General features: G+C 37.2%; 1 protein-coding gene across 1 annotated transcript in view; it reads left to right on the forward strand.

Moving 5' to 3' along the window:
* The first annotated feature begins 778 nt into the window (after nt 1-778).
* The window catches only part of herc2 (HECT and RLD domain containing E3 ubiquitin protein ligase 2), a 68,488-nt gene continuing 45,324 nt past the window's right edge, over nt 779-23,942 (forward strand). The window contains exons 1-18 of the mRNA XM_084426797.1: nt 779-952; nt 2,602-2,710; nt 5,095-5,188; nt 5,286-5,417; nt 12,562-12,784; nt 12,887-12,987; nt 16,824-16,965; nt 18,350-18,460; nt 18,683-18,854; nt 18,934-19,107; nt 19,379-19,567; nt 19,732-19,883; nt 20,528-20,685; nt 20,793-20,906; nt 20,996-21,247; nt 22,589-22,782; nt 22,872-23,072; nt 23,227-23,455. Of these exons, the coding sequence (XP_084282923.1) occupies nt 2,639-2,710; nt 5,095-5,188; nt 5,286-5,417; nt 12,562-12,784; nt 12,887-12,987; nt 16,824-16,965; nt 18,350-18,460; nt 18,683-18,854; nt 18,934-19,107; nt 19,379-19,567; nt 19,732-19,883; nt 20,528-20,685; nt 20,793-20,906; nt 20,996-21,247; nt 22,589-22,782; nt 22,872-23,072; nt 23,227-23,455 (2,710 nt within the window). The 5' untranslated portion in view covers nt 779-952; nt 2,602-2,638. The remainder of the gene's footprint in view (nt 953-2,601; nt 2,711-5,094; nt 5,189-5,285; nt 5,418-12,561; nt 12,785-12,886; nt 12,988-16,823; nt 16,966-18,349; nt 18,461-18,682; nt 18,855-18,933; nt 19,108-19,378; nt 19,568-19,731; nt 19,884-20,527; nt 20,686-20,792; nt 20,907-20,995; nt 21,248-22,588; nt 22,783-22,871; nt 23,073-23,226; nt 23,456-23,942) is intronic.

The raw sequence follows: 23,942 nt of genomic DNA on the forward strand, positions 1-23,942 counted from the left end.
ATTTCTCTGAATTGTGATATTGAATTTAATAATGTTGTGTTTTTGGACAATTATTGTATACATAGAAATCGATCTTCTTCAAATTCCTAAAACCTATACATGACAACAACAACAAAAAAAGTGTTTTTATTAAAATAAATATGATTAATATTTTGATTGTAATATTTTTCTGTCTTCTATGTTTTTTATCTTTATTGTTTTTTACTTATTTGAGACATGGTTAGTAAGCAATAATATTAATTTTAATTAAAAATATTTATTTAATTCAGAACAAGGGCATTTTAAATATAGAGGATTTCATTAGTCCTACATTTTTACTTTACTCACACTGTAATAATGCTAAATTAATTAACAATTAAATAAATGAAAAATACATTTAATTAAATAAAGAAAAATTGGTGCTGTGGTGTGGCATCTAAAACTCCTAATTCTTTTAAAATTATGCGTGCAATGTTATGACCTCTTATTAATTTTGAAACTATACTGAATATTTGTACTTTATGAATTCATTTGTCACACCTCATGATAACCTAGTGGAATCAAAAATTATTGAAATCGTGAAAAACGCAAAGAAATCGTGACAGGTCAAAGTACATGATATACACTATCCCTTATACATTGATATACATTTTTCCTTAAAATATAGTCAAGTCCAAGAAAAATACTTATTTGTGTATTATAGTTTATGCGGTAAAACCATAGACTGTAAACGAAACATACGTCATTTTAAAAATTCTCAATTTTTATGAACGCCGTGCTCCATGTGTCTTTATCCCAGCCTGTGATTGGCCCTTGCGTCGTCCCGCCCTCCGATTGATGTACGTCATCTGATTCTTCTGCATCTGTTTGGCTGCCAATACTGTCAATCAACACACGACATGGCCGACATTAAAGTGCAGTGAAGCTGGTGGTAGGACCGAAGCAGTAAGGATTCAATAAGACAACCGAACAGGTAAAAAATGCGTTGATTCCGTTATGACTTTTAGGATAGGAAAAGGTAGCTGGGTTGCGGTATTAATAGGCTGTAGTGTGTTGAAGAATAGCAGGCCAGAGCGCTGTATTTGGTAACGTTCTGTCTTGTAGCTGCTAGCGGCTGACAGCCTGAGTTCCATCAACAACACACCGTTCACAGATAGCAACCTGCAGCATTACATCAATCATCTGTTGATTAAAACAACAACACTATTTTACTCACATGTAGATGCTGACATAAGAGATTAGATACGGATGTGACCAAGCCAACACCCAGTTTATTTTAATAAATTATTTTAGTGATGCTCTCCTGTTCGATCAGGATTGTATGCTTTAACACAGTTCCACAATCATATTTTAGTATTTTTTTAATGATTTTATATTCATATTTTACTGCTTATGTTAAATATTTCTAATTTGTTCGTTTTCATGCGTTGCAGGAATAGGTGGAAGACAGTTTAACATTTCAAGGTTGATTAGGCTTGAAGTTAAAGGAACAGTTCACATAAAAATGAAACGTATGCCAATATTCTTATATCATTTTAAAGCCATTTTGAAGAATGTGTTGTGCAATGACAATGAAGGGTGACAAAATATGTCAAATCACATAAGGGATTCAAAATTATAAAAAAAATGTCCATTATAGGTGTGTGCTTGTATTCCAAGAATTGCTTGATCTTTTTCGCAGAATCAATCTGGGTGATTCTTGAGTTCCAATCATTGACTCAATGATTTGATCTCAATATTTAAAGGAATATTTCACTCAAAAATTTAAATTATCTCATAATTTATATGAGTTTCATCTTTCATCCGAACACAAGCCGAGTTATATTAAATATCCTGACTCTTCCCAGCTTTGTAATAGTATTGAATATTGAGTTTTTGAAACTCCAAAAAGTTCTTTCATCCATCATAAAAGTAATCTATAGGTTAAGTGGGTTAATAAATGCCTTCTGAAGCAAATCAGTGTGTTTTTTTGTAAGAAAAATATCCATATTTAAAACTTTATAAACCATAATCACTGGCTTCCGGCAACGGCTGTACGCGCGTTCGCGAGATAGTCGAGTTTTGGCGGTAGGTTGACCGACCTGACGTAATTTTGGTGCGTTTGACAAATATATCATGCAAGAAGACTTGAAATATAGTGCTTGAGTAGTGTGGACTATTTTGATTTTGAGATATAGGCTAATATCATTAATTCACCATTCTTTTCATGAAAAAAATTCTGGATTTGGAAAGACCAAATTTTCAATGTTGGATGACCTATCCCTTTAAAATTACTTGCTGTTATTTCTAGGCCTATTGTAATGTTTTTGTAATGCATTAGATGTTTGTTAGGAATAGGATGAATGTTCAACACCATGTATTATGCTATATGAATATTTGAATTTGGCTATGAAGATGGTTCCCAATTATCTGAAACTGCCAGATTGCATCACCTACACACTGTACCGCAATGACTGAACTACTGTGCCTTTGAGAAAATCTATATGCAAATCATCAATATTAACTAGGGTGGGATAGTCATTTTAATGAGATCTAGATAGCATGATGTGTTTTGTTTTGCTTGTCAAAGCTTCACGCCACAGTGTTAACTTGTTGTTTGATCTGTGAATGTGTCTCTTTAAGGAAGGCTGCATCTGCAGCCGGGAGAGCTGAGGGAAGGATGCCGTCTCCATCTTTTTCCCTTGATGCCCAGCTGCGCTTCCATGACAAATGGCTGAAGATAGACTTGCAGGTAAATTTTGTCATCGGTCCAAATATTGTCGCCTAGGATGCCCCAGCCTTGATGCTAAATATAGAGTGTTGATGTTTTTTTTAAGGGGGCAGCGATGTATTGAAGTCCTTATCCGAAAGCTACTTGGTTGCACTGTTGGTCAACATTTAGCAATGTGGGTAGTGTACTAAGTCTCAGCAGAAACAGGAATTGTTTGTTGACATTGAAAATCTTTTGTATCTTGTTTCTTGGTGAGTACTGATGCTGAATGGCAGTAGAGACATTTTTTTGGTCAGTTGCATATTAAAAGTATCGCTTGAGGTCTTAAACTTAAAAAGCTTGTATTGTGTGTTTCTGAAAATGGTTCCCTTAGCAATGGGGAAACAGCATTTCAGTCAATGTGCCTTGCTGTCAGAGCTCTCAAAGCAAACAGAAGTCTCTTTATGCTTATTTTTCTGACCTCCTGTTGGTGTTTACTGTGAGACTTCTCATGCAGCCTGATTTTATGAATATTGAGAACTTGCCAAAAGCTGTTTGGGTGCCTTTTTGTTTGTGAGAAATATATATATATATATATATATATAAGTTATTTATTTTGGGATACTATTGCTTGAAACAAGACAGGCTAGCTCAGTTACTTAACTTTTGTTGTTTGGTTATGTTTCAGTGACTTCATTGTTAGAAGTTGAATCATTTTGTTGTTCTTCCTAAATTGGGATATGAGATGTTATTAATAGGGCTGCATGAAATCTAATTGTGATTCCTCTTATAAAAAACGCTGCCTTTGTGATTTGACAATTCGCACTAAGCCATATCACGATTTTGGTTTAATTTCAATTGTGTAGCCGTAGTTATTAACCATCTTATTGCCATGTCATCATGGTCCATGTTAACTCTTGTCCATGTTACGTTAATATTTCATTCGAACAGCAACAAAGACATGTAAACGAACCAGAAACCGGACATTAAGTCACAAGATGTGACCCTAAAAAGGACCGATTTTGCATTTCTACTAAAATGATACACAAGTATTCTAAAAAGTACGATGTAATACCATTGTTCATTTGAATTTAAAATGATTCTGAATGATTACCGTATTCATATACACTAATATTCATATTTTGATATTGCACGGTACTTTAAAGAGTACATTTGGTACTACCACCATAGTACATGTCCTAAAGCCAGGTAGTACTGCTTTGTAGTAGCTTTTTGTTAGTGGTGGTTGTTGATATGCCCACCATTTATGTTAAATTCCATTTATCTTTTTACACGTATACATGGTATTTAACTGTTTTAAAATAGGTTTGTGTGAAATGTGGTACAGCAATTTTATTTCTCTCCAGTGTCCAATTCTGTAATGACTATAGTTTTCGATTGTCTATTTTACATTTTTCAGTTGTCACTGCAATGTGACATTTTCTAAATTAGGATGCGTGCAAATTTGCTATACCGCTATATGATTATTGACATCTTGTTGCAGAGATATTGCCTCATGTTTTGAAGGGAAAATACATCTGCTGTGAATAATTGTTCAACACGGATTCAGTTTCAAAACGCTGGATGAATTTAGTACTAATTCTTGGTAGTAGTGCAGTGATGACTTATGAAATCAACACCCCAAAATGGTGTTTATGTGTATCTGTATGTTTGGGTCTCTCTCTGTGACATTTGTCTGGAGTATTGCTCAAGGTGCTGTAGCTGTTATTAGCATCGGCTCGACGGTTGTGAAAGTCTCTCTGCTTTTTACAGTTGGAAGGCTGGTGTCTTGATACATTTTTTTCTTGATACATTTGAGTCTGGGCTCTGAGTTTCAGTAATTATTGCTCAAGTACTCAGTGAGCATTTGGTAGCATTATAAGGTGACTGTGCTGACTAGCTGGCTGAAATGGAAATGCTGTAGATGCTAGTGGTCACCAAAGGATCTCTGCCATTTATATAATGTTACAAAATATGTCTATTTCAAGTAAATGCTGGTCATTTGAACTTTCTAATTGATCAAATAATTTTTAGATTTTTTTTTATCACGATTTCCACAAAAATACGAATAATAAGAAGAAATCTTTTGATATTCAAGGAATAAATTACATTTTAAATATACATTACATTTAAAAACAGCTATTTTAAATAGTGATATTTTCACAATATCACTGTTTTTACTGTATTTTTGATCAAATAAATGCAGCCTTGGTGACCGTTCAAAGTGACTTTTGAATGGCGTACGGAACTTTTTAATGTTTGTTTGTGTGTGTGTGTAGTTTTACTTTTAACAACATATTTAAATGTTATATTTTGTGTCATAAAGCAATATATTTATATTTTTAGTTTAATGTTAAGTCTTCTTTCCTTAAGTATAATAAATTAATATCTCCTATATATAACAGCCTATCTCCTCTGTGTTACAGCGAGCCTTCTCTCCTGAAGGACTGAGCGAGATGTGGAACGAGATGGTGAAGGATGAAGAAATTGTCTTTGACAGAGAAGAGTCTGCCCATCCAGGTAAAAGCCCCATTATCCTTAAATCCTATTGGATTACTATATATTTGTGAAATTGGCTTCTTTTCATGATGTTTTCTGTAACTTCTGAATTTCTCAGAGGACTGTGCCGATTGCACACAAAAGAAAGATGATACAAACGATAAGGAAAAGAAGGAAGAGGAGGAGGCAGTGGCGGCTTCATCTTTCCATCACTCCATCATTGAGATGTGGGACTGGGGGAGGCAGCCAGGTGGGTGGTGATACTTATTGACATACTCGGGGTTCAAATAGAGAGTGCTGAACTCAACATGCTGATAACTGCATCCTCTGACTGCCATCTTGCAAGGTCATCATCCCACTCATACGTCATTGGCACAGGATTTCCCGCATACTAAAAGAAACTTGTAAAAAAATACTTTCTGAAACACATATCAAGATCTTTCACTCTGTTTCATTCAGAAATTCATTAAAAATGTTGCCATTAATTACTCACCCTCATGTTTGTTTTTGAAAAATAAACATCTTAAATTAATAATTACTCTTTAAAATAACCACATTTCTGTTTGAGCTGCGCGCTAAAGCTGAAGAGCTGAAAGAACACCGGGAAACTGAAGCGCTTTGTTAGCAGGTTAATTATTCAACCAAACGCATCATATATGAGAATAATCTGATATTTCTACAGCATAAACATAATATTAGAACTAGTCAGGGCTCCAGGCTAACATTTGAGAGCAAATTTTATCATAAAAATTTATCATAAAGTTAATTGAATCATAAAATTGCTATTGTTTTGTTAAAGGGACACTAAGTAGGAATTTCTCCCATCTAGTGGTGAAACTGTATTTTGCATTCAAACGAATAATGCTCTCCAGCGCCTCACTTTTTCAAATGTGCGTTGCATCTACGGTAGCCGTTATGTACTAAAAAGCTATGACAGGATGTCTTATAATAGCACTTCGAGTTTTTCTTCGGGTGAACAGGTTTGTTATTTAAAACAAACTGAAACTTGAATCAACGAAAAAAAGAATGTTACAGTATGAATTACTGACTGTGAAAAACATTAACTATGGTAGTTAGTAGTAATGCCGCCTTTATTCGTTATATTTTTGAAGTACGTGCACTGTTAGATATCATCATCATTCGTGCCTTCTCTAACGTTACTTTACTCAATAGCTGCTATTCATCAAAGAACCTGTTTAACTTACTATGAATAGATAAATAGATATAACTATAAATGTTCTACTATCTATATAATAAAGTTCACAACCAAGCAATGAAAAATAAGCTTGTAATTAAGACCGTAACATTGACTTACCTGTCGAGAAGAAAGCAGGCAACTTCAGCATCTCTTGTTTTGAAAGCTTTCTCCTGCATTAGCTATCCCGACATTAACCCTTGTTTTTGTAATCTCCGGTCACGTTTCCTTTTACGGTCTATTTTGGACTTTTTCGATGACGAGGACTCCTTATCCTGTGACTCATATGTATGTATGAATGAACGGTGTATAAATAACCGTGCAGTGCAGCCTTTTAAACTTGCCGCGGCAGTGATAAGCGCCTCTCAACTGCTCTGCTCCTCCGCTTCTGCTGGCTTCAGTCACGTGACGCTGGCTCTGACCGAAAACGTGTTGTGGAAACGCGTTGGCCTAGTACTTTTTGTCCCTCTCTGCTATTATAGTTTTTCAAGATGGCGGAACTACATGGAAGCCTCTGTGGACCTACCCGTCCCATGTATATAAAGATAATAAATTCTTCGTTTACGAGGATTAGTCTGATCATTGGCATAGGTATTTGTACACCATTGAGGGCATATTTATGAATAAAAATATTGATTTGAGATAATAAAATACCTAAAAAGCTACTTATTGTCCCTTTAACAAGTGCAGTTACTAATAATATTACATGGCTGTTTATTGGAAATTTAACCGTGAAGGACTGAGCTTGAATTGATAGGCAGATAAAATTAACTTTTGTTAACAACTTTAATGTCCAAAAACCTTTTTTTTTTTTATAGGGAAAATTTAAATATTCTACTCTTATTAAATGTACCATTGTTCTTCTATAGCAGGGGTGTCCAAACTCGGTCCTGGAGGGCCACTGTCCTGAAGAGTTTAGCTCCAAATTGCCTCAACACACCTGCCTGGAAATTCCTAGCATACCTAGTAAGACCTTGATTAGCTGCTTCAGATGTGTTTAATTGGAGTTGGAGCTAAACTCTGCAGGACAGTGGCCCTCCAAGATCGGGATTGGACACCCCTGTTCTATAGTATCATTCTTAACCGACAGCTTCAGTGATTTTACAAGGAGACATTTTTACTTGTTTTCTGTGTAATTCAGTCACAATTTGAAGAAAGGTTTTAATTTTTCATGAGACTTTCCATATTTTAGTGAGTGGAAATGGCTAAGTGCCATGTTGTGTACTGCCGCCAACTACTGGTTATAGTGGTAATTTCATGTCCTTTTTAAAAATAAAAGTGCTTGTTTGCCACAAAGTGTTAGTTTTCCTACACCTTTAAACTGTTACTACATTAAATCCATGGTGAGTGTTGGTGATTTGTGGACTGAAACCCCTTAACTTCTTTCATGGCACAATGTTTCTCCTGGTTTCCATGTCAGCCCTGTTTGATCTGATATATATAACAGAGAATTCTGCGCCGAACACTTCCCACTAGATCTCCCAGCGTTATGAAGTAACAACTGCCTTGACCTGACTGCATAAACTAATGATTACTAAACACAGCAACGTACACATGACAAATCAAACTTTATCCTGAATATGTGTGGAAACGACGCAAATGTACTGAAATGTGTCTGTACATAAATGCAGTGTGCGATCAGTGATCGAGAGAGCCGCGTTTACTGTACGACTCCTGTACGTCACCAAAATTGTGCTTTTCAGAAACCGTGACAGAATATTACAGAGCTCGTATTTTAAACCAATGCACGCACTGGAATGAATAATTCACTAAAAACGCAATGCGAGTCTCAATTCTCTCTGATGTAATCAGCCTGGCCTTCTTTACATTAGCACTGTTTTGGACTGATTCTTTGAATTAATTCCATTACTGGATCACTGAAAACTTTCCCAGAGTTTATCGGCTTAAAATGGTCTGGTCACAAACAGAGACGCAGAATTGGGTTAAAGGGTTAGAATGGAAATTTCCTCCTACCAGGGCTACAGGTTCTTGAAGATGCTCAGTGTGATAAACTCCCAACTTCTAAGATAATCTAACTGCATGACATAAATTGTTAATGACCCAGCTTCACATACTTATGTCATTTATTTGTGTTATTTGTAATTCACAATGTTTTATTACAATAGTGTTCTCTATATAATGTTGTATATATGACAGTCCCAATCATAGTTATTAATGTCACTGGATCACTGGTAAACTGGAGCGCTTTACTGCTGTTAATTAACCAAACACGTCATCCTATGTGAGATTAATCAGATCTTTATACAACATAAACATATTATAACTTATATCTGCACAAAATGATGCGAATGCACAAGTGAACTTGAATCAAGTTACGTGCTAATCAGTACTTCTTGTTGTGGAAGTGCTTTTCCATAACAACGCGCTGAAACACGGCAACTAAACCCAAAGAATTCGCAACATTTTATTAAAATAGTGTCTCATTATAATGTTATGAACATGACAGTCTCAATCATAGTTTTTAATGTCATGCATTGCTGTTTGAGCTGCATGCGCTAAATCTAAAGATGGTTACATGTAAACTGGAACTCTTTACTAACGATGTTAATTAACTTAACCAAACATATTTATAGGATTTATCTTATATAGGATGCATTTACACACACACACACACACACTAAACATAATATTACTACTTAAAATTGCACGAAAGGTTGCAAATGCACAAGTGAACTTGACTGTGCAAGTCATGAAGGTGTATATGCGCTCTTCCCGTAACAGCACGCTAAAACATGTTTTTTCTTTTACAGTAGTGTTCTCATAATAATTTCATGTACTCTATATAACAGACTTGCACTTAACTTTGCAAAGTGATTCCAATCATATTTCAAGCAATTCAAAGCCATCATGGCGAATAGTGCGCATCTGAAGTGTCTCAGCTGGAGGAAATAATAATACATCTATTGTCTTTAATATGTCGCCTTATTTACTTATCGGGTCGATAACGAAAACGTTAAAATGCATTTCTAATTTATATGGCTTATTTTTACGATCTCTTTATGAACTTTTTAAAGCCAAAGTGGTAGTTGCGTAGACTGTCAATGAAGGGAGAGAAATCTCTCAGATTTCATTACAAATATCTTCATTTGTGTTCGGAAGATTAGCGAAAGTCTAACGGGTTTGGAACGACATGAATGTGAGTAAATGATGACAGAATTTATCTAATGCGTTTATTAGAACGTACATCTAATGCATTCTAATTTTAAACGCGTTTCTTTTTGACTAAGTATTATTAACTTCGCCGTGTGACATCCTGCATCTAATCACCTGCAACGGCCCCAACTTCACACACTGTTCTCCCTCCTCAGTATATGACATCTGAGTGCAAACCCTTGAGCAGTTTCCATTGGCCGTGTTTCCCCTCAGCACAGCACTGTAGTGTTGGATAGCAGATGGATTTGCCACATCTAAATGTGGCCCAGTTATTCAGCCCTGTCACCACACAGGTGACCTACTCCCTCTCTGGCAGTGTGTGACCCTCCATGTGTCTCGGTTTGTGTGTGTGTTTTCTGGGTCCCCTTGGCGCATGAGGTGTTCGGGGCTCGGGTGACTGTACATACTGTCTGCGAGGTTATTTTTACCCTATGTGTGGTTGTAGTGCCCTGTGTGTTTACAGACTGTTCTAGGTGGAGCAGCTTTCTGGTGGGTGATGATAAGAACATTTTAATGGGGGGCCTATGTGGCTTTCCATCAGCATGGTAGTAACCCCTCTGATTAATGACATATCCCACCCAAATGTACTGCCAATCATAATAGTAAAACTAGCATGATTGTGAAATATAGGTCTCTTTAGCCTATAATTGGATTTCTTTAACATCCTATTGCAAAAATATGTCTATATCAGTGTTTATTCTACGGTTGAAAAATATTTTATTACAACAACTAAATAATTATTTTCTGTGGCGCTGTATATTACGTATCACAGAATAAACACTAAACTATAACATTGTATCTTAAGAGATTTCATGGTACAGTTAAGTTACCATATTTATGTACACTACTGTTCAAAAGTTTGGGTATTTATTTATTTTTAAAGAAATGAAGTTTTATTCATTCAAGGATGCACTAAAACAATTAAATGCATTTTTTTCACAAAAATATTATGCAGCGTGATAGTATTTAAAAATACGGCTGTTTTTATTGTATTTTTTGGTCAAAGAGTTTTTAAACGTATTCCTCATGTAAAATGAACTCTTTATCAGATGGCCATTTTTCTCTTACGCAGATTGATAAAGATATGGATTGTAGGAGATCTTTTTTTTCTCAGTTTTCCTTTTGTAAAATAGCCTGCGTGTTTGGATCTGAATAATCTGGCCCTTGAAAGAGCGGTTGAAGAGCCCTATCATTTCCTGTCATCTCTCCATTGTTTTAGTGATAAAAGTGGTGAGGAAAAAAGGACATTTGCTGATAACAGCACCAACTACTTCTTTACTAAATCAAAATGTTGAATTGTGGGGAATGAACGGATGCTGGTGCTTTTTAGCTTCTGTGGGAGCCCATTTAAAGCGAAACAAATTGTTAGCTATGTGGAAAGTAAAAGCATGTCATCTTAATCTTTGTGAGACGTGCTCAAACCCTTTCTTTTTCTCGCTCAGACTCACACTTCCACGCACTATAACATCTTTTTGGTGCTGTATAGACTGCGCTGCTTCAGGGCCTGTGAGGGTTAGGCAGCTTGGCTTACATAAGGCTTAAATGGATTTAAGATCGGCTATTTTAATTCACCCTGTCTGCATGTATGAGGCTTTTATCCAGTGGCTGTGCAGAGATGAATGCATGCACATCAGTAACAACCGTCCACTGGAGCCAGGCAGACAGTTTCAGACAAGCATAATGAAGGCTTTAGATTGGAATGCACTTCAAGGGCTCATGTCGCATCAACCATTGTTATACGACATCATTATTACTAGATCCAATTCTATATATACTTGCATTTTTGTGCTTTTCGACTTAAAGATGTATATCACATAAAGCAAAAGATATTTCTTAGTTAATTGGTGCAACGGTGAGATTTAAAATAAGTGCTATCATGATATACAAAACTGCAATAAAATGCTAATGTCTTATGGCGTTCATCACACAGAGACTATTTATAACCTTTGTGTAGTCAGGGATTTAAGTAGCAAAAGTTAAAAGCCCTCGTGAGCAGGGCTCTAAATACAGTTTTGATACTATATTATGATTTGTAATATTTCAAATATTTTAAATAGTAGACCAAAATATATGCAGTATAATAGGGCTGTCAAGTGATTTACATTTAAAAAAAAAAAAAAGATTCTAATTAATTAAATGATGTGCTGATTAATTAATCAAATTAATCGCACATCAGTTTTGGCTGAGAAATTACCCCCAAAGTATAATTCAAACTCATTATTGTTTTAAATTAGAAAAGCATCAAATAGACATGAGGAAAAAGTAGCTTCATAAAGAAATATTTTATTTGATTCAACAGAATTTATTGCGCCACAAACTTTTAGTCTACAACAGCCATGTTTTTTTTTTTACAGAAGCTGCATCTGAATTAGTATTTAGATACATTTTACAGACCATTTATTGCAGCTCAGAGGTGGCATGAATGCACTGCAATTAAAATTGCATAAATAATGGAATGAGATTAATGGGTTTTAAATGTATTCATTGTTTTTTTTTTATAATATGAACATATGAAATTATTGTTTTATTTAAATTTTTATGAAATGATACTCTAAGTAAGAAACTAAAACTGTCAATAGGTAAATGTCTTAATGGGCAAGTCATTTGTTCATTCATTCACCCGGTTTTTTGAAAACCTGGATTCATTCAGTAATGAAACACCACTGTGTGTTGCTCGGAGACACACAACAGTTTTACTGGCTGGCATTATAGGTAATATTTTCGTTGGCAAAATTGAGCAAAAATAGACAATATTGTGTCTAAAATATAACACAATATTAACTTATTTATTGAACTGTTGTATAAAATCAACATGATATTTAGGACAAACACTGCACTCGTGAAATATTGCAGTTGTTGCTCGTGTGATATTGCTTAACTATATATCATATGATAATAAATATGAGACAAAATCAGATGGGGCATTTTTGCCCCAATATCTTGAATTTTAGGGGCATTTTATGTGTTTCAATGTTTGCTTATTTATCCATAATTTATGTATGTATTTATTCCATTATTTGTACAGAACCTGGAGAACTAAAGGACTGTCTGATGGCGCTGGTAGACGACCAACAGAAGCTGTCTTCGCAGACAGCTAAGAGCACACTTTCCTCCCTGCGCCTGAGCCAGAGACTGGTGATCCTGGAGCGCTACCTCATCTCACTCACCCACAGCATGATGGAGGAAAAGTACAAAGTGCGCTGGAAGAGTCCCCCCAGCCCTCCGCTCTCTGCCATCGATAATAAAAGGTTTGAGAAAAAGAGCTTTGTTTGAAGTTGGATTACTTTTTAAACTTCTCAGGTTAGAAGCAATGGAAATAATGGTCTGAAATATTTTGTCGGTTTCCTTAGCACTCGGCCAGTCAGTAAAGGAGTGGAGGGTTTGGCCAGGGTGGGATCAAGAGCAGCACTTTCCTTTGCCTTTGCCTTTCTCCGCCGAGCCTGGAGATCAGGTAAGCTATTTCCAGCATGGTTTGGCTGGCCATCAGGTTTACTTGCAGACAGTGCTGGGTTGTAACTGATTGCATGTAATCCAAAAATTAAGTACTTATATTAGGTTTTAAAATACTCATAATCAGAATACAGTAACTTTTTTGATTGATTTCATGATTACATGTAATTCTGACAATGGCAGTAAATTATTCACAGTACATTTATTCTCCCTAATACTTTTTTTTCCTTTTCAAAAAACCCTACTGCTTATATATACACACATTCAGAAGGTTTTCCGGATTTGCTCACACAGACCAGCCACTAGTCATGTGCCTATCACTGAAAAATGAGACCCATACAGCATTTGATCACTGGATTTACACACATAATTTAATTTGCTCAACATTACAACAATGCATATCTAATCAGCTCCTGAAAAGCACATTAATTATTATTTGAACTATCACTCAGTGAGTCATTTAACCACGTATTGCTGTCTTTAGAAGGCTTTTGCCTTCCAAATGCATTCAAATCCAGGAATTCATGTTTTTCTGAATAATCTTCATATTTACATGCAATGCAGGTTTTCCCTGACTTTTTTGCCAGCTGAACCTCTTTGACCTAATATATTTACTTGAAGTACCCCCTGAGATTTTTAAAGGGCACCTATTATGCCCCTTTTCACAAGGTGTAAAATAAGTCTCTGATGTCCTCAGAGTGTGTATGTGAAGTTTTAGCTCAAAATACCCAACAGATCATTTTTTACTGCATGTTTAAATTGTCACTTTTTGGGGCTCAGAAAAACATGCCGTTGTATCCCTTTAAATGCAAATGAGCAGCTGCTGCCAGCCCAGAGGGCGGAGCCTCACGCGCAGTCAAGACAATCTATCTCACGGAATGATAATATCAAAACAGAAACTCTCTTCATTTCGACCCAGAGTCGGACAATAATGCCCACAGAGCCAGAGAATATATGCTGTTTGGAGGTAGAACAGGTATAGTTTAGTTTAATTATGGTTATAACGTATTTGTCATTTGCTTTTATCCACTATTAATACAAGCCTGCTGTAGCGGACCCCATCCGAATGATGGCCAAAAATATACTGATGAGTTCAATGAAGTTTATTGTACCTCGCACAAAAGATGAAGCATCAGTTTGACTCCAGAAAATCACTGTAAGAGCTGGATAAACACAGTATAAGAAGTGTGCATTGAAGTCTTATCCATAAACTCTCTCTCTCCCTTTCATTATCATCAACATACACAGCGAATTACACAAAACACTAACAGTAAACAAATATATGCACACCTTTTCAGGGGGTGCTTAATTAAACTGGTAAACTTTATATCTGTAAAATGACTCGATGAGCTGTCATAAAGTTAGCGCTCTCACTTTAATTTCTGCCGTGATCATCAGTAACGTTAGTCCTGTCGCTTCGGAGACTGTAAGCTGGATCACGAACTGTACAGATCCATCCTCAAAGAACAACGAGAGTAAATGAAGACTGCTATGTTCATTCTTGCATCCAACAACAAAACACTTCAATCGCTTAGATAGAAGACATTCTTGTCTACAGCTGCTGTGTTTAGCTCACTCAGAATGTCTATGCTAAAACTGCAGTATCCGTCAACAGTCGTGGGCGGGGCTTGTGCAAAAGTACGTCACACTGCCCCGAATCTGAGAACGGCTTGTTCTGAGACCGTGCTTATGATTTATGGGGATTTTAAAAAAGCACTGGCCTGGGTGGATTTTTATCATTATAGGGTCGTTGTGTACACACACTGCCAACACACATTTATGTTCAAACGCCATGTAAAAGTGAATTTTGCATAATAGGTGCCCTTTAAGTTAATTAGTTAGGTCAATAATAATAATCTTAAGTTTACGGTTCTCTGATGTCGGTTAATGGTCACATGACATGCAGGTAAATAAAATATTTCATCTTTTTTTAGGAAGTGTTTTATTTTGATATTATTTAATTTTTAATGTTTATAATTTAATTAATATCTTTTCATGAACTCACAATCACTCTGCAGTTCCACCATGAGCCCCAGTCTGGGAAACCTTGACGTAATATAATATTTAAAGCACTTCATGTTGTTGATGGAAAATATATTTCTTTTTTTCACTTTGGATTTTTGTATCAATATGGTACAAGATTATCCTATTCAAATCAAAGTGATGAGCGAGTTAGGTCAAAAGTTATCTAAAAGTAATTTAAAAGTATTCAGATTATATTACCTTAAATGTGTAATGTAATGGATTGTTATTAACAATCCATCAGTACAATCAGTAACCGACTACAATTTGTAAGTAATCTACTCAGCACTGCTTGCAGATTACCCAGCATCCATTGCCCGAAACAGGCTTTGATTATAACAACACTTCTGTTGACAAAATGTTTAAGGCATCGGTTTTTAAAATCCATTTCTTAGAAAGAGTGGTTTAACGTAATCAGAGAATTTTCTGCTACTTTACTTCTTTCTCCTGTGTTATCTGAATATCCAGTTGTTCTGTGGCTCTTATGAAGTTGTATATATATGGATCACCTGTTCAGAAATCTTTCCATGTAATGTGAAGGTTGCAGAAGATTTGATACTGTATTTTACTCCATGATCCCATTGTAGGATTCCGGTGTCTTACCGATCCGCATGAGAAATGACATGCAAAGACAGAATATTGTGTCCAAAAACCAGAATCCATTTCTTCAAAACACGTTTTTTGGAAATGTTGACAAGCATTACTGAGCATGAAGCATATGAAGGCATCCCATGATATTATTGACTAATGTATCAATCTAGTGTAACACATTAGAGACTTTTAATGAGTCCTTGTCAATTTTTTATGTGGCCTACATTTACAACAGTTGTTGGGCCAAATTATTGCTCAACTTGTAGGTTTTATGAGCTTAATGTGAAGCACATGAAATTGTTTTTCCGTTGGGCCGGATATTAATCTCCACTTCAGATAGGTAGTGGTGCTACAAAAGGTCGACTTTGCAGCTTAACCCAGACTTGAGGGCAAACGTGAGCAGAAATGTATTTTCTGCTTGTAGCTGAAACCCTGAGTCTGGGCAGATGTTTACAGACTGGTAGGAGATATAGTTTTGATCCTTTTAGAGCAGTGCTGCACCGTGTCCACAGGGAATGGGTGGATACAGCCTCTCTGGCCCGGGAAATAAAGCCGCCCTGAAACCTGAGCCATATGCGCATTCCATTGAACAAATGAGAACTGCTATAGTTAAGAGAATATGAGAGAAAAAAATAAGGATGGAAAATGGAGGAGGCAGATGTATGAGAGAAAGGGTAAATGTTTATCCTGTGTTAAAGTTTACAGTGTTCAGGCTTTTCAGTCTTTAGTGAAAAAGAGACATCATAAGAGAACATTTTCAGATTGTACATAGAGCTGGATGGGATCATGGTTTATAGAAGGCCTGCTTTACTATTTACTCTCCACATCCAGAGCTTCATTTAAGAATAAAGCAGTGAGTGCATAAGAGGCTGTTGACCATATTGATTTGTGTAAATTGTTTTATAATGTTAGTTTTACGGTGTTGAGACTTGTTTTAACTCTGTTGTTATAGTATATAATTAAAGCAGCAGTTTTTGCACTAATGTCATATTTTGCCATTCATTTGTAATTGATAATCCTATCTTTGTGTTTGTGTCCATTAAGCTTCAAATAGAAAGAATAGAATTTGAAGATGCAACTTCTGAGTTTGACAGTGCAGACTGTCTGAAATATCTTGTAACTAAAGCACAGCATGACAATGACTGCTGTTAAAGCATTAAAATGTATTCTATATAAAAAGTCTTGTATTCACACTCATTAACTGGCGTGTTTGTGCCATCTCAGGTGATGATGCAGACCTGTGCAGTGAGTTACTGCAGGAGTCTCTGGACGCTCTTCGGGCTCTCCCAGAAGCCACTCTGTTTGATGAGGGCACGGTGTCGTCCGTCTGGCTGGAGGTCGTTGAGAGGGCTACCAAATTCCTCAGGTTTACTTGTCATCTTCTCTATTCCCAAATGCAGAAGTAGTGGTATTATTTCCTATGTCGTAGGTTTTTGTCTAGAAAGCTTACACTACCTTTCAAAAGTTTGCACTGCAAAATGTTTTTAAAAGAAGTCCACCAAGGCTATGTTTATTTGATTGAAAATACATTCAAACATTGTGAAGTATTATTACCATTTAAAATAACTGTTTTACATTTTAATATATTTATAAATTTAATTTAGTCATGTGACGCAATCTGAACTTTCACCAGCCATTACTACAGTCTTTACTGTCACATGATATGTGACATTTCAATATGGAGCTCGATTATCATCAATATTAAAAACCACTTGATATGCTTAATATGTCGCTTTTGATCAATTTAATGCATCCTTACTGAATAAAACTATTGAGTTCTTAAAAAAAAAAAAAAAAACTCTTACTGAATCTTACAGCTATAGGTGGAGAGGAGAGAGAGTGATAGTCAATTGTATCCCTTAAAACTCATCTTTAATCACCAAAATGACTTATTTAAACATTTTTTTTCCTGTGAAAATAATTTATTCATGCCTTAAAATGGCTTGAATGTAACTCTACACCCTTGTTCATTTAGTATATTCCGATCTACGAATATGCAAATTAGCCCCGCCTCCACTCAATCACACCAGCACAGACTACCTGATCCACCCTGTAGTAAACAATGGCAAGTGGAAATATTGGTTTAATTCAGCCATATATGTTGTCGGCTGTCGGTTATCGCCGTTCAAATATAAAGAATTATCGGTATTGACCAAAATTTTCATATCGGTGCATCTCTATAAGAAATGCTTTGAACAACTTAGAACGTGTGGAGAAAGGCATATAGTTCATCATAGCATTTTAATATACATTATAAACAAAATTCACCTGCTATATTACTAAATGTACCAGATTTTTCACATCAACAGAAAAATATACTGGGATATACTGATAATAATACTGAGACTCCCCTGCTTCGCAGCAGTTAATGATATGCTAAAGCCCGCCCAAGCGTTGACATGATTGGTTATAAGGTAGTTTGTGGCGTAAGGAACACTGGTGTTTTCAAACTGCTTTTTTGAGACTGTCTTTTTTCCACTGCAGCTTTAAGGGGAAAATACTCAGCAATGGAGTTGCTTTAAGACAAACCATGTGCAAATTCATATTAAAGAACACCACATAGACATATAAACAACATAAAAAAACTTGATTTTAAGGCATGAAGAAATTATCACAGGGAAAATGGTTTAAATATAGGGACTTTAACATAAAGTGTTAAAAGGACTTTAACATAAAGTGATCATAAATTCACACATTCCTAATGCTCAGTGCAGTTTAAGTTTATTTTACTTTTATATTTTGTTTTTCAGTGACATCCATGGAAGTGCTAGTGGAAAAGCTGCCAGTAACATTCCCCTGCAGGATCAGCACTTGGCCCTGGCCATCCTGCTGGAGCTCGCAGTGCAGCGAGGAACTCTCAGGTATTCAGAGTACTGTTACATTTGACCAGGGTCCAAAATGCGTTATGCTAAAATTCCTATAAATCTGTAACTGAAAGCCAATTTTTACTCTCAGTTGGCCCTTGGCGAGAGTTAATTTTGTACCTTGCATTTGACTTTTCTTTCCGAGAGTTTTGGAAGAACTGAAGGGTCTTATTCATAAATACTCTCTCTAACCTGCTTTTGCGTGTGTTTGTATTGTAGTCAGCTGCTGTCTGCGGTTCTGCTGCTGCTGAGGCTCTGGGAAAGTGGAACCAGAGAGATGGATAATGAGCGCTCGACCCAGGGCACGAGCGCCCCTTTACTGCCCCTCCTGCAGCGCTTCCAGAACATCCACAGCAGTAAGGAGGAGCCTGTTCCCGAAGAGGAGATCGAGGTGAGATTGAATCACTGAATCAAATTTTTAGAACTGTGCTGTTCTTCCAGATTTTATATCTCACTACTTTTGTTCTCAGATCCTTTCGGCCCCTCTGAGCCCAAACGAGAGCTTTCTGCGCTACCTTACACTGCCTCAAGATAATGACCTGGCCATTGATCTGCGGCAGACAGCTGTAGTCGTCATGGCACACTTAGACCGCCTGGCAGCCCCATGCAGCCCCCCGCAGTGCAGCTCACCCACTTCTAATAAGGTACTGCATGCAACACACTCAGTCATGTTCTGACAATTTATTTGCAGTGTCATACAGTAAGTAACCGTAGTTTAGCCTTGTGTCATCTACCTGGTTGCCTTTTTGTTGTTTGTGCTGAAGCAGCTTGATTCTCCAGAAAGCCCCAGGGAACTCTCATTTAAATGGGATTATGTCCCTGTGCTGTCAGGATACTGCGCTATAATCCCTTTTAATGAGAAAAACAAAATAATTCTTAATAGAGCTCAATCTCTTTATGTTGTTCAACTTCCAGGGTACACTGCAGGAGGTGATCGGTTGGGGTCTGCTTGGATGGAAGCCTTATGCTAATGTGAATGGACCAATTCAGTGCAAAGCACTGTCGAACCTGGGCGTCACACAGATTGTCTGCTCAGAGAAGGGTTTCTTCATTCTGACCATCACTGGTGCTGTCTACACACAAAATTACAAAAGCACCACTCTAGTGAGTCCCTCATTTTGTTAGCTGAATGTCTTGTTTTTGTTTTTTCCCCCCATACTTCACAGATTACTGTGACTGTGCGTATAACTGTTGCTGAGACAGATTTCTCTTTATTTTTCTACTTTTGATTTGCATACTAAACCAATAAACCTGTGATTCCCCGTCAGGGTCCAATGCTAGTCCACGCATTGTCATCTAGGAAAATAATGAAGCTTGCAGCTCATCCTGATGGGCAGCACTACTTGGCTCTTTCAGTTAATGGGGAGGTGTTCTCCTGGGGTTGTGGAGATGGAGGCAGACTGGGACATGGAGACACCACGTAAGAGCATATCAACTTCATCAAACTTTCAATAATTTCTCTCAGATATATACACACACACACACAAATAAATGTATTTTGAACATTTATTTGTTCAAAATACACTAAAATTGTGAAATTTTACAATTTTAAATAACTAAATATTTTGATTTATTTTAAAATGTAATTTATTCCTGTGATGGCAAAGCAAATTTTTTAGGCTTCTGAAATCATTACAATATACTTTGGTGCTCATTTTTCATTATCATTTATTTGGAATAGAAATTATACATAACAATTTAATTCATCTTTGCTAAATAAAAATATTAATTTCTTTAAAACAATTATCTCAAACTTTGAAACGATATTGCAGCTTGAAACAGCGTGTCATGTTCAAAGGGGGAAAAATGTATTTGAAAGTCTTCTAAGGCCAAGTGCTGGTATGTTGCCATGGACAGTGTGAAGTACAGTTTAGCATTAATTATGAAAATATTTGACCATTCAGTGTTGTGATTTGACCAATCAAGATGAAGGCATCCAGAAAGTAAATTACAAATATGTAATCTAAAAAGAATTAAAAAATGTTTATTTTTCTTTTGTTCTTTTTCATTCTTTTTACACAATTTATGTTGTGTGACTTATGTATAATTCTTGCGTTTCTACAGGTATTTAGAGGAACCCACCATGATTGCAGTATTCACAGGGAGGCCGACGGGGAAGCAAGTCATGCACATTGCATGTGGCAGCACGTACAGTGCAGCGATCACCGCAGATGGAGAGCTGTACACATGGGGCCGGGGAAACTACGGCAGGCTGGGCCATGGTAATATCTACAGTATAAACCCAGCTAAAATCCACTACTGTTTATACCGAGACATGTAGAATCTTACCTCAGGACAATGTGAAATGTTGTCTACCTTGTTTCTAAAGGCTCCAGTGAGGACCAGACCACTCCCATGCTGGTAACCGCTTTAAAGGGGCTTAAGGTGATTGATGTGGCTTGTGGAAGTGGAGATGCTCAGACCCTTGCTGTGACTGAGAATGGTATGACATCTGAAAAGAGCACTTTCAGCAGTGGGTTTAAGATGATGAGTGGATGATATGATCATATTTCTCTCTCTTACTCCCTACAGGTCAGGTATGGTCATGGGGTGATGGGGACTATGGTAAACTCGGCCGTGGGGGTAGCGATGGATGTAAAACGCCAAAACTTGTGGAGAAGCTGCAGGATTTGGATATTTTGAAGGTGTGCTGCGGAAGCCAGTTCTCTGTAGCTCTTACTAAAGATGGACAGGTGTACACCTGGGGCAAAGGAGACAATCAAAGACTCGGCCACGGCACTGACGAACATGTCCGCTATCCCAAACTGCTTGACGTTCTACAAGGTACATAGCATTTTCCTTGGTTTTCAACCATTGTTTTCACAAAATATACGTTTCAGGTTTTTAAAAACCTGAACGCAGTCAACATGACAACTTTTATTTTTTACATTCTCCTGATTGGAAACAATTCCTCTTTGTGAAATGGTTAGTTCACGTATTATACTGAAGTTTTTTTTATTTTTTTTATTCTTTCATCAAAATATAACTGTTGTTATTGTTAAATGAAAGAATTAAAATGATAATTGAAACAAAGTAAAATATAAATTAAACTTAAAAAAACTTGAATGAAAATTAGAAATGCTGTTTAAGTACTAAAACTGTTCAAAATAAAACTGAATAATATATTTAAGGTATATACAAATATTTTAACCATTTGCTAAATATTTAGACATTACTGTAGTTTAATGTGCGACTACTGAGAAACACTGTTGATGTTTGAAATCAACCCAAACAAACACACCCCTCCCTTCATTGCTTTGCCCCCAAAATACACAAACTTCGTAAAAAAATAATAATACGAAGATGTCGAACACAGAACAAGGAAGAACAAAAAATGAACATGCAAGTACATGAGTATATATATATATATATATATGCAAGATTATTTTGTTAGTTGCCAGGAGCACACCAGCCCCAGACAAACATGTTGGTTCTGTGAAACATAACAAAACCAATGTTACTCTCGTATAAAGCAGAAACAACGCAACCTCGGAGTCTGTTTTGGTCCCACTTTAGTCTCTCCAGTGCTGGAAAGTGGATCCTAAAGCTCTTGCCTGATCATAGCCCTTCTTTTTCCTGTGATAATCCTCTGACCTTTTCACTTAACTACAGTTTTCTTTCAAACTTCCCTCTTGCTCACTCTCTCTCCTCCCCCACCATGATTGTATGCGCCCCCTACTGCTGAATTTTATGCCGTCTAACGTTAATGTAATAAAGGTTATGCCATTAATAGCAAATGGTGGATGATTTAAAGCAGTATTCCCATTCGGGTATGTCGAGATGCTCTCAAGGGTGAATGTGACCTTGGGCCTCTGCATCTTGTTCAAAACACCAAAATCTCAGTGCTGACTGAGTAATTTGCTTATTCTCATTCAAGTTGGCTCCATGGGGTATGGAATGGCCACTTTTAATAATCCAGATCTTATAAATTCAATATGAATAAAATCAAGTCTCTCCTTTCAATAAAAAAAAAAAAAAGTTTACCCCCATTGAAAATTGACTTGTTTCACCTGTAAATGTTACATTGTGGAATAAGTGTGAAAATTCCATTTCATGCTTGGTCATCAGTTTTCATCTACATTTAATGTCAAGTCTACTCTTAATATTCGTTATTTGTCAATTTAGGTAAGAGGGTGGTGGATGTAGCGGTTGGCTCTACACACTGCCTGGCCCTCACTGAAGAAGGGGAGGTGCACAGCTGGGGAAGTAATGATAAACTACAGCACTTTGACACGCTCTTCTCCAATAAGAAGCAACCTAAAGCCCTGCCTGGGCTCAACTCCAAACACATAGTGGGCATCTCCTGCGGCCCTGGCCAGGTATAACCTGTCAGTCACCAAGATGTGATGCGCTGTACACTGCCTTTAACTGTACATGCTTATTATCTTTCATATATTCTGTGTCTCAGAGTTTTGCATGGTCGTCATGCTCTGAATGGTCTGTGGGGCTCCGCGTACCATTTGTGGTGGACGTATGCACTATGACATTCGACCAGCTGGACCTGCTTCTGCGGCAGGTCAGCGAGGGCATGGACGGCAGCTCTGATTGGCCACCGCCACAGGAGAAAGAATGCATGGTTGTGGCCGCTCTCAACCTGCTCAGACTACAGGTCAGTCATTGAAAATTTCAGGCTTCTTCCATTTGTATGACAGAATGTGCATTTATATATTCTAAAACAACAGTTTGAATGGTAGAGCATGTGTCCTCTTAAAGGGATAGTTCCCTTGGAAGTGAAAATCATTATTATACTTAATGTATTTCAGCTCCATGCAGCCATCAGTAACCAGGTGGATCCTGAGGAGCTGGGTCTGGGCCTGGGCAGTGGGCTGCTTAATAACCTCAAGCAGACGGTGGTGACACTGGCCAGCAGCGCTGGGGTGCTAAACACTGTGCAGGCGGCCGCCCAGGCCGTGCTTCAGAGTGGCTGGTCAGTGTTACTGCCCACTGCGGAGGAAAGAGCAAGAGCCCTGTCCTCACTGCTGCCCAATGCAGGTCAGTACATGAATTCTGTGCTTGGAAAACTGCTGATACTATTTATCTTATACCTTTATCCAGGGATGTAGTGGAGGCTAAACGCACGTAAACGCCGTTTACGCACCTCCCAAAATTCGGAAATAGCGTTTACCCACCTCCAAAGTGCGTTTATCCACCTCTAAATTGCGTTTATCTACCTCTAAATTTCACGTTATTTGAGCGGACTTTGCTTTTCCAGTGCGTGATCGCCGATCGGTACATGATTCGAGCATTTGGGCCGTTAACGACAGAGCAGAACGCGCAGCGCAAACACAGAGCGGAACATTGAGCAGAGAGCGAAGCGCGCCGACACACACACACACACACACACACACACGGAACAAAGAGAACAGCGCACACACGGAGCGGAAAGACACGCTCGTCAAATTACTAAACAAGCTGCGCGAGAATGAAACCTGATCGCCGAACACGGAGGGGCGGGACGGCATATTTTCGGCCTTTTCAA

Source organism: Rutilus rutilus, assembly GCF_951802725.1.
Source record: "Rutilus rutilus genome assembly, chromosome: 12".
NCBI classification, from domain to species: Eukaryota; Metazoa; Chordata; class Actinopteri; order Cypriniformes; family Leuciscidae; genus Rutilus; species Rutilus rutilus.